Source organism: Punica granatum, chromosome 2, assembly GCF_007655135.1.
Source record: "Punica granatum isolate Tunisia-2019 chromosome 2, ASM765513v2, whole genome shotgun sequence".
NCBI classification, from domain to species: Eukaryota; Viridiplantae; Streptophyta; class Magnoliopsida; order Myrtales; family Lythraceae; genus Punica; species Punica granatum.
This window is the reverse complement of record NC_045128.1, coordinates 25,849,765-25,861,608: the sequence shown is the minus strand read 5'-3', so window position 1 is coordinate 25,861,608 and position 11,844 is coordinate 25,849,765. Positions and strand designations below refer to the sequence as shown.

Below are 11,844 nucleotides of genomic sequence, written 5' to 3'. Positions count from 1 at the left end.
TATCATAGTATATTGGGTGTCTTCACTTATGTGTCACAGAATAAGGCAAAGCATGTCTTGATATGAAAGGATACCGGAGAAAAACCTGTTGACAATTTATTTGAACGAACAACAAAAGGTTAGCTATAAGAAACATTAGTGTAGATCTCTATTTCGAGAAGCAGGTATTATAGCCATAAAGGAATAGAGAAAAATGAGAAGAAAAATTAAAGGATGTAGAACGATAATGTAATGAGGAGAACTCGCCTCATTCTAGAACAAATTACAAATAAAATATAAAAGTAGAGAGAATTCATCCCTTCTTTTTTTCACTGAGTAATAATGGTAGGCAACAGTAATGGTAATATTATCGTCCCCGCTACACAATGTTCAGACTCTCATGTTCAACTGCGAATATATCAGGCGAACTGAACAATCGGTGCAAACATTGATCCCGTCAGCATAGTGCAAACCTATTATAGTTGACAAAAATCGGTGTCCCCTAAGGCCAAGCGAGAGCACATTTCTAGCAAATGTGTTGACGCAAATGCATAGAGGGGATTTAAAACCAGAACTTTGGGATTACATACCATATGAGAGAGAATTCATACCTGTGTTTAGAGGAAAAACATGAAATAATATCACTATTTGCGACACAAGGACAACGAAACTACTTTCAAACTTTTTCAGTGAAACTGTGCCTTCAAATTGCATAGATGAAATTTGAAAGAGAGCGAGAGAAGGCGCTGATGGTTAACATGAAAGAGTTGTATCTAAATTTGAAAAAACTAGCCGTTGAAAACTAATTGTTTCTATCACTTCCTCTCTATAATATGCTTTCAATCTCATATCATATTTACCCATTTACATCTTCTCAGTTCTATTCATTCACGTCCTTTGAAATCACTTCTCAAACATCCATCCTCTAAACATGGTCGGAAGCCCCGGTGAATTTGGCTCTGATGAATTTAACTTCTCCATGGATCCATTGGATTGGATAGAAGAGGAGTTCTTTGATGATACAAAAGAGCAATGCCTTAAAATACTGAAGATGATCCACTGGAGGGAATTCGGGGGAAGCACTTCCTCAACGCCCAAAAGGAAGAAAGTAAATAGAAACCGCGTTAGAGGGCATTATCAACATGTGAAGGACTACTTTGCTGAGGAGCCGGTGTACTCTCCTGAGCTATTTCGACAAAGATTCCGAATGGACAGCATTTGTTCATTCACATTGTCAAGGGCTTCTCAAATCATGATCCATATTTCCAACAGAGGTCCGAAGCGGTAGGCAACCAAGGCTTTTTCCCACTACAAAAATGCACAGTTGCCATGCGTATTTTGGCTTATAAAATTGGAGTTCACACCATTGACGAGCATCTCCGGATGGCCGAGAGCACTACAACAGAATGCTTGGAAAGATTCGTCTTCGGCATCGTCGCGATGTTCAAGGGTGAAGACTTATGAAGGCTTAAAGGCAACCGATGTGCAACGCCTTCTACGAATCGAGGAGGCCTGCGGCTTCCCGAGTATGATGGGCAGTATTGATTACATGCATTGGAAGTGGATAAATTGCCTAAAAAGGTTAGCACGATATGTATTGGAATGGTTATCATGGTGAGCCAAGCTTGATGCTTGAAGTAGTGGCGGGACCTGACCTGTGGATATGACATGCTTTTTTGGAGTAACTGGGTCCAATAACAATATCGACGTTTTGGATCGGTCACCAGTCTTTGATGATGTGCTACAAGGTCGTGTTTGAGAGGTACATTTCATTACCAATGGCAACAACTATAACATGAGATATTATTTAGCGGATGGTACATACCTTCAATGAGCAACATTCGTCAAAACGATCTCTTGACCATAGTCAAAGAAGAGTAAGCTGTTTGCCAAAGCTCAAGAATCAACACGAAAAGACGTGGAATATGCATTCGGAGCGTTGAAGGTTGTTTTGCAATTATTCGTGGCCTCGCTAGATCGTGGTCCAAGAAAAGCTTGGAGTGATTATGAGAGCTTGCATAATATGATTGCTAAGGATGAGCGAGAAACATATGATGTGAATGTCGATCCAGCAACCTTGTACAATGAACTCCCAAAGGCAGCTTACCACAACTGGACTTAAGAGAGCAAAATTTTTCTCCATTACATGAATTTTTTCAAAATAATATCAAGTTTTGGGATAGAGAAAAACATCGACAACTACAAGCCGACTCGGTGCAACATATATGGCAATGACGGCAAAACCACAATGGGGTGTAATTTTTATTAAAAAAATTGTAGTTCGGCATGTAATTTTTTTCTCAACGAGTGTATTTTTTCGTCCGGTATTTTTTTTAACATTACGTAATATTATTTTAATTTAATGAATTTTAATTAATTAACATATTTTTAATTTTTTAATTATAATAAATTATATTATATCTTTTTTGTATTTTTTAATTATATTTAATTAATTCAATTAATTAAAACTATTAAGCATATATATTAATTATATATAATAGTTGTTATACGCATTTAATTAAGAGTTAAATGCACTTTGTCCCCCGACCAACGATGAGAATTTGGATTTGCCCCTTGACTTTCAAATTTTTGCAGAGCACCTCCCGACCTTACCAAAAAATAAGCAAGATACCCATCAACTAATTTCCGATCAAAATTCTGGCTAAAAAAAAGCACATGCCACTAACATATCAAAATAAAAGGATATAATTGTCTCCATGAATTAATTACCTGAAAAAAAAAAAGAAGAAGAAAACATATGAACCAAGGGGCATCGATCCCCCACCCGCGCCTTCTCCCTGACGAGCAAAGAAACCTACACCATCTCCAACTGCAGCGACCCATCCTTCTTGCCAACGAGCAAAGAAGCTGGGGATAGGTCGCTATGGCCGTAATTTCCTCTGACCATGCAAGTGAGTATGGGAGATCGAGTCTCTCTTTCTCTCTCTCTACCAGCTCCGACAATCCGATGTTTGTTCCTCTCTTCAACCTCGCCCCCAATCTCTCTGTCTCCACACTCTGCTTAGGTACTCGATCTTTACCCATCCCTCTAGTTGCTTTCTTTTCACTTCACATGGACATGATATGTTCTTCAACTCAACTCTTCCTTTTCACCCGCAAGCACGATGACCTTCGGGGAGCAGAACTCCCTCCACCAATCCTTCCAACTCCTCGACCAGGCCCTCAATTTCGGCATCAACTTCTTCGACTCCGCTGAGATGTCAGTCAAATTCCCTTTCCCTTTCCCTCCCTCCCTCACCCTATCATCTCATTACATTTTGTTTTTACTTCTTTGGCATATTTGCTTGTCGGCGAGAAGAATGGGTCGCTGCGGCCGGAGATGGTGCAGACTTCTTTGCTCATCGAGGGAGAAGGCGTTGGTGGGGGATCGATGCCCCTTTCTTCTTCCTCTAGTTCAGATGCTTTCTATTAATTTATTTTCTAAGTAATTAATTTATGGAGATAATTTTACCCTTTTATTTTGACATGTGAGTGGCATGTGCTCTTTTTTGACTGAAATTTTGATCGGAAATTGGTTGAGGGGGCATCTTGCTTATTTTCCGATAAGGTTGGGAGGTGTTCTGCAAAAATTTGAAGGTCATGAGGCAAACCCAAACTCTCCTTGTAGGTCATTTAACTCTTTAATTAATATAATATGTATATAGGGCCGAATCAGAGACACCAAAATTAAGAGATCCATTGGAGTAGATTTGTTGCATTTTCATAGAGTTTGTCTATCTGGCGTGACGCCTACATGACAATCCAAAGACATGATGGAGACACACCCGTTGGAGAGAGCCTTCGTTATTAAAACTACATTATTTTGGTTAATATTAAATTGTTGATATGGAATGGTCTTCGTTATTAAAACTCGTGGAACTTCAAAAAATTGTGGATGAACGGTGTGAAATTATCCAACTTAACTACACTGTTTTAATAGGTGATTGTCACACCAATAACTCGTTTATGTTGTAAACGGGGTTGCACGGTGCCATTTGACGAAGTTCAACTAATATGCTAATAGGCAGCTGGGTTTATTATCGCACGTCATGCTCATGCATATCCAAAATAATAATAATAATAATAATAATAATAGGGTCATGCCCATGCATCCATATCACGAAGGACCATGCCAAGGCCGGTTCCCGTAGCACCACCCCTATGCTCGGCCTGGCACGAGCAGAATTCATGCGGCACTCCCGTTATGGGCGCTCCGTTTTGATCCGGTGTGGTTTTTTTTACTTAAACGGTAATCAAACCATAAATACGGTTTTATGAAAATTAACAACCATATCATATTCAAACCATATTTTTAAAAATAAAACCAAACTAATTTTGGTTTTTTCGGTTTAATTAATCACACAACCGCATTTTCTACATAAATTCGATAAATCCATCATTCATCCATAATAATTCGTCAATTCCACAGCGAAATACACTTTCAAAATAATCCATTATATAAAATAACCCATCCCTAAGTTACAATTCTAAATCAAAAGTAAAATGTCTTCAATGATAAAGATTGAGGCAGAGCCTTGAGCGGTGAGGCTGAGTGGGAGATTACGAGCGATCGGGTGTGGGGTTAGGCTAAAGACATAAACTGTGGGCTTTAGGTCCAAATGAAGAGAAATTCGACATATATATAACATCCGGTTCAGTTCGGTTATTTTTCGATTTTTCACTCTAAAAGTCGAAAATCAGACCACATCCGAAATTTTAAAAATAAACCACCCACTAACCAAACCAGATATTCGGGGATATCCGGATATTCTGTTTGGTTTTCTGGTTTTTCGGATTTTTTTAGCAGCCCTAACTCTTATGTCGTTTTATTTCCTTTTTTTATCCCGTCCCCTTATATGCTTTTGGATCATATCCGAAAACAATTATTTCGTACAATTCTATTTTCGCCATAAGAAATCAGAATCCTATTTCACCGATTTTTTTTTCGATAAGAACACCATTTTTTTTAATTAAGTATTTCCTCGATTTGTGAACAAACTATAGATATGCATATATATATATATATAGTGACAATATTTAACATACATACAGAAATTAAATAAGTATTAACGACAACAATAATGTCAAAATAATAATTTACTTACTTTCACCCAACAAAAAAATTACTTAATATTATTATATGCATTTATATTTAATAGCATTAGTACTGGATGGAAAATAATGGATTGTTTGTGGTGGTGGGGGGGAAGGAAAACGGGGGAAATAAAATCCCTAACCAGACAAGCTGAGATAGATAGAAGTGGCGACCCCGAGCGCGTAGACCCCAATCGCGGACCCGACCAGCTCCTTCCCTGATCGGGTCACGAGCCCCAGCCCGGCGATCCCCGCGATCCCGACGGGGACTCGGGTCAGGACCGCCTTGCCGGCGTTCTCCACGACAGCCGCGCCGAAGAGCTCAGCCGCCCACTGCTTGAACTCGGCCTGGCCGAGGATCTGGGTACCGTCGGGGAGGGGAGGAGGAGGGCGAGTCTGGTGGAGGACGAGGCGGAGGGCCGAATCGATCTGGGAGCGGGAGGGCGGGGAGGGGACCCAGCGGCGGACGAGGGGGAGGGAGGAGGAGAGAGAGCGGTGGAGGTGGGCGGAGGCTGCGGGGAGCTGGTAGGGGAAGACGCCGGGGAAGGAGTGCTGAGTGAGGGAGAGGCAGTGAGCGAAGGCGGAGTCGCAGGCTGAGTCGAACTCCGGCGACTTCGAGACTGCGGACTTGACTCTGTTCCTCGACGACGATATCGTTATGCCCATTCTCTCTCTCTCTCTCTCCACCGCGAAATTGGCCCAGGGGGGTTTCTTTCTGTGTTTCAGGGCGGAAATATTGATGATTTTCTATACGCACGTGGAGATATTATTCCACACGTGCCTTATCCGCTGGAGAATGACTGGGGTCTGTGGATTTGGGAGCTTAAGCCTTAAGCAAACTGACGATCGAACCGGTCCCACCTAAACCGGGGAAAGCATGGAGATGCAGGAAAAATATATGTATCGGTGCGTTTGATTTCGGAGTTAAAGTAATTTTGATTTTAATTATGAAAAAGGAGAAATGAGATGAGATTATAAATTTAACTTGGAAAATATGTGTTTTTGTTGTGTAGTGTATTGAGTTAAAGTTAAAGTTAAAATTTTTTATTTGAAAAATGTGTATTTTTATTGTGTAGTACGTTGAGTTAAAGTTAAAGTTAAAATTTTTGTAATTTTAACTCTGAAACCAAACAGAGTGATATAGTTTTGGATAATTTAGCTGATCAAATGGGAAAATTAGATATTTTCAGTATTTTTTTTTTAAAAAAAAGGGAGGGGAGAACTTCTTACATGTGTTGGGATATCGGGTTTGAAGGAACCGTTAAAATGAAAGTTTTAAGAGAGGGTACGAAGGCGTTCCGAGACTCTTGGTTATGGCTCATTAACGAGTTTGAACTTGAAGGGGTTACACTTGTTATTCCATACGAATTTAGCTTAGAGTTCCAGATTATCTTTGTTCAAATAAAAAGGTGCATTAAAACTCTTAAACCTTCTAAATTAGAGGGACTTGGAGGGCTTGGATATGTTTAAAAGCCCTCTGGACCTGTCCAATTTTTTACGATGGTTGGTTGTTTATGGACTAACTATATGCCTCTTGTTTATATCAGTGGATTTATAAAAAAAAATGTGAGAATATGGAAAACAATATAAGGATTCTCTATATTGACCCAGTATATTTTTAAAATTTTACACAGGTGATACACGTTCTTTCTGATTTCTCAAATCTTTATAGGATTATACCTAAAGGCAAATTTCTAAAGTAAAGAAATAAAAATTTGTACCAACAAATGCATTGAAAAATATATGAAAGTAGGAATATTTAGATTTCAATAATGTTGTATTTAAACCTTCCTTCTTCATTGCTTCCTAAATTCCAGTTTTCAAACATTGCCCCATTCCTTGGGTACTTCTATATTTGATTATAATATTTCATAGAACCAGTGAATGCTTTTCATCGTCTACCCGCTACTTTATATATAATAAGTATTAGAAGTACTCTTCATTATTATTAAATATTTCGTGCCATCTATAATCTCTATAAAATTTTCAAATCTAATTTACAAAATATTAACTGGAATCGTAAATGAAGAATTAATCAGTAAGAAATTCCTTTATGTAGTATATATAATATATATCAACTTAATAGTTAAAAAAAACCCAAAAATATAATCAAAGAAATTCATCAATGTGATTTTTAAGATATCAATTTAAAATGTAAGTCATGATTCGATCTTTTTAAAATCTATATTTTTTCATAAAAAATTAACTGAAAAACAAATGCAAATACATGCGGAATCTAGAGACAAGACGAGTTCGATCCTTATTAGTTATTATGTGCTCCAACCAAATAAAATATTTGAATCGCAATTTCATCTCTGATGTCCCTTCATTCTAATTTTCTGTTCATTCCAATTTTCTGTTCATTCTAATTTTCTTTAATTCTTATTCAAAGAACCAAAATGCCCAGTCAATTTTTATTTATTTATATATTTTTGCAACATTAACAAGCCACTTGGCAGGAACGGCAGTCGTATATGTCCATTGTATTTATTTTTCGTTGTATTCAATTTTCTTCACCCATTCACATCGCACCCATTTATCTTACACATCAATATTGATAATAATTTATATAAAGTAGATAAATAAATAAATAAAAAGTGAACTTAAAAACATTCTATTTATATATATAATAAATTATTAAAAACCAAATTAAGAAAAAGCAATGCAACCTCATGCCCCCTTATTAATAATAATAATTCAGGTAAATTAAAGAGATCAATAAACCTTTTAACAAAACCAAAAAGGCCTCAACTTCTAATTTCTGTCAGCAACTACATCAGAACTAATACAAACACAAGGAATAATCCTTCTCTCGTAGGCCTGCCACAAAAGTTCGGAGGACATTGGTTCAAGGAAGGATCTTTCTTCGGCGGCGAGGTGTCTCTCTCCTCACATACATCTTCTCCGTCTCATTTAGTGGGCGGCTCGATCCATCCGGTAAGCTCACAAACTTCCACCCTCCACCACCTCCTCTTTTGCCCCTCGGTCCGAGCTTTTCCACTGTTATGTTCCAGCCTTCTGACGGCCGCCTTCTGCTGTACTTGTGGCATTTTACTTGCCCCGCCATCTATACACAGAAACAGAGAGCAACCATTTGAAAAACATATTCAAAGCAATGCCCGGATCTTTCTCAGTCCAATGTTCTGACGCACATAACAATATGCCTATGGCAAGCTCTAACTAGGATCCTGTTCTAAACGGAATATCTAATTCAGGTCAACCACAACCACTGATGTTATTGGATCTTGAATTAACTTGCAAGAGTTACAGTGACCAGTGGTGGTGAATTATCTGGACTCCCCAAAAATGAACAGTTTTAAACCCGGAATAGGGCAATCCCACAAGTCTGGGGAGAACATCGAAGGAGGTTCTAAGGGGCTTGCAATGGCCAACTGTAAAAATTTCATACCTGTTTTTCACCTCCTTCCCAAGGTTATGTAAAACACAGAAAATGAAATTTACCTTCATTTTGTTGAAGTTCATCCGTTGGACAAATTCCTGATACAGCATTTCGTCCTCTTTCTTTGAGATCTCATAGTGGACTTCATCTGCATCTTTCACAGTTCCATCCCATCCTTCTGGCATGACCTTGAAGTCGGGCTTGTATGGAAGAGAAGCCACATGGAATTCCCTGCAGTGGGAATTGAAAAACCTGCAAAAGGAAATGCGTATAAGTGTGCTTACATGAAAATCTTTCTCATGCCAAGAACATCTCCGCAAAGCTATGCTGAGACAATGCCATTAAGGAAAGATGTTTCCTAAATAAAATTTCAGACTAGGCAACTAAACCACAAATCTCATGGCAGGTGAGGCTTATCAAACAAGACGAAGTCCAGTAATACATCCAATTCAATTAACGCAGACACAAAAGAGTAGAAATTCAAAAGACTTCCCACTTAAACATTCAAATAAGAAAGTAAAAGGCTACATAAGTTAGAGCAATATCATATTATTCAAAACCATACAAACAAAAACTCCATGACCTAAGGGTCTTTGGGATCCTTGAGCATACCATGAGAGTCAAATAAAACAATACCAAAATAACCCAATCGAATTCCATCCAAAAAGTAACTTTTACATAACGTAATCAAATGCAAAGAAAAGGAAACAAGTTTCTCCCCAAAAGTTTATCTGAACTGGACTAATAATCTTAGAGCACCATATATATATAGGTCAAAAGTCATCACTCATGAGACTAGTCAGTAATCACAAGAAAGACCATAAAATGTCCACAAGAACTAACTGTAGGTATCAAATATTGATCTACACTTCTCCCAGCCAAACTTCTCTCGTGAAAAAACAATTAAAAAGAGAAAATCGCCATAAGCAACATCGCATAGTTGCGTCTTCATCTCTGTCAGAACAACTAATTGGATCTAGTCTTTGTTTCACCGATTCCTCTAAACTTACACGTATTATATTCCAAAAACATAACACGAAGAAGGCAAGGATCTTACTCAGGGCAAGTATCAAGCAACAGCTCCACTGAGTCATCCAAGGGACGGCCAAGCTTCTTCTCCTCCTCCTCCTCAAGTTCCTTCAACCAAAGTATGGCATGAACTCTCTGTCTCATTATCCTATACTCCTTCGCGAGCCTCTCAACTGTATAGACCTCTGGGTTCTGCTTGTGTTTCTGGTACATCTCAGCCTTCTCAGAGTCCTTCAGGTATGACCCTCTTGCCCCAGGCTCCCGAACCTAGTATTATCTCAAACAAGCAAAAAGGTGAATATAAGGAGATGGACCAATTGCCTCACAACATTGCACCACGGATACATCAGCCATAACCAGCCAGCAAATTGATCAACATCTACCATCTAAATGCCACAGCAATATCTTGTCTTCAACGTCAAGAACGTTAATCTATGTGTTTTGACACTAAGTAGCACAACATAATAAAATATGAATCAAACATAAGCATGACGATAACATCTCCATGCTTACTCGTTCCAGACCACGAGCATTAGATTGCACAACAAGTCAAAAAGTTAATTCTCAAAGGTCATTTTCCGTGTTTTGCATCTAAAACAAAAACAAGAATAAAATCAATAGCAACCCGTGATCCTCCAAACTAGGACAGAGCAAAATAAAGTGATATACATAGCTCGAACATAAAAGCAAGCTTGATTCTCGACGGAGAATTAGCGAAATGAACAGCCCTCGCAGATTCTCCGCTCAAAGTAACTACCATGTATGATCTCAAATGAGCTTATACCAATTGCTTAGATGAAATTGATCATTTCTCTGTATTTCAGGACAACTATGAGGACAGTGAATCTAGCGGATCGAATCGGAACGAGAAGCTCTGGTCGGACAGTGCAATACCTGCTTCAGAAGCACATTCACTTCATTGAAGCGGTCGTCCCAGCTGTCCACATAGGCCTTGCTCTTCCGAATCTCCTCCTCCCCCTCCTTCTCCATGTCCTTATAAAACTCATGGAGTTCGATATCAGAAATCATCCTATTCTCGTACGGGTTCCCGCCGCCAGTACTGGAAGCAGGAGAACTCGCTCTCTGATCCACCACCTCCCCGTCGAAATGGTCCTTCGTCACTCCGCTCGACCAGGACGACACCGTGTCCCATCCTGGACGGTCGAAGCCTGACCCGAAGGATGCGTCCCAGCCTTCACCACCTCCATCGGCACCACCACCGCCACCAGAGTCGGCCGAGAACCCCCTCGTGCAGTTGATTACGGGTCTCGGCGTGATAGTGTTGGCGGCGCGGAAAGCGGCAGACAGACGGGACACTAGGAGACGGGGAAGACTCTGCGCCATTCGAAGCGCGTCCGAGCTTCGAAGAGATAGGCGAAGCAGTTACAGCAGACAAAACCCTCGAAGAAGGAGGAGGAAGGAGAGGGGAAGCTCAGAGAAAGAAAGCATGCGGAGTGAAAATGGAGGAAGAAGGTTAGGGCATCCATTGGGCCGGGTACGGGTCGGGTGAAATTGTCGCCCCCCAATTGGGCCTCAACCTTGAAGCAGTGAACTCGGCCCTAATCTGTAAATGGACGGGCAGGGTCAGTCTCTGTCAATATTTTCGGACCCCGAATTTTTCGAGACAGGTTTTCTTGGGCTTGGAGTGCATCCAAACAAGGTGTGTTTGGTTTTAGAGTTGAGTAGAGTTGAATTTTGATTTTAATTGGGTTGTAATGATTGTGTTGTTGAATTATGAGAAAAAATATGAAAAAGTAATGAATAGTTGATAAAAATTATTATTAAAAATTGAATTGAGTATAATGGAGTTGTATGTTAATTTATGTATGAGGCCCACCATTTTGACTTTGAAGAGTTAATTTTTGTTGTGTAGTAAACAGAATTAAAGTTCAAATTAAAATCTTAAAATTCGATTGCAAAACCAAACGGAGTATAGACCGAGCTGCGAAATGAGTTTTTGTCAATTATTATAATTATTAACTTATATATATATATATATTTATTTATATACATATATATGTGTGTGTATAACCTACAAAATAAATATATACATAGAAAGGAAGAATAATGTATGTTTAAAAACTATGTGTTTTATTAAATAATAAATGCTACAAATTGTGAAAAGATAAATTCATGATAAATACTACAAATTGTGAAAAGATAAATCAAATCATTCCTACTTCTTTTCTTTATACAAGTCCAAGAAAAGAGGAACTCAAATCTTGAGGTCCAAGCTTATGGGATATCGTTTTCTTTTCCGAATCTCTAACGATACTCATGCGTTAGTTGCAACAGTTTTTCGAGATTCACTATCTCGGGTTATATAAATTCGAGCTCTAATT

The 11,844-nt window shown here is 38.9% G+C and overlaps 2 protein-coding genes across 2 annotated transcripts; both read right to left on the bottom strand.

The window, feature by feature from the left end:
* Window positions 1–5,026: 5,026 nt before the first annotated feature.
* Window positions 5,027–5,857, bottom strand: LOC116197457. Its single transcript, XM_031527610.1, has one exon. It carries the CDS (start codon window positions 5,737–5,739, stop codon window positions 5,212–5,214), a length of 528 nt encoding a protein of 175 aa, XP_031383470.1. The 5' UTR covers window positions 5,740–5,857; the 3' UTR covers window positions 5,027–5,211.
* A 1,865-nt stretch (window positions 5,858–7,722) lies between these two features.
* Window positions 7,723–10,948, bottom strand: LOC116197456. Its single transcript, XM_031527609.1, has 4 exons — window positions 10,397–10,948; window positions 9,531–9,769; window positions 8,536–8,725; window positions 7,723–8,140 (listed from the first exon to the last, which is right to left on the bottom strand). The coding sequence occupies exons 1-4, from the start codon at window positions 10,844–10,846 to the stop codon at window positions 7,922–7,924; spliced, it is 1,098 nt and encodes a 365-aa protein (XP_031383469.1). The 5' UTR covers window positions 10,847–10,948; the 3' UTR covers window positions 7,723–7,921.
* Between the last annotated feature and the right edge of the window lie 896 nt (window positions 10,949–11,844).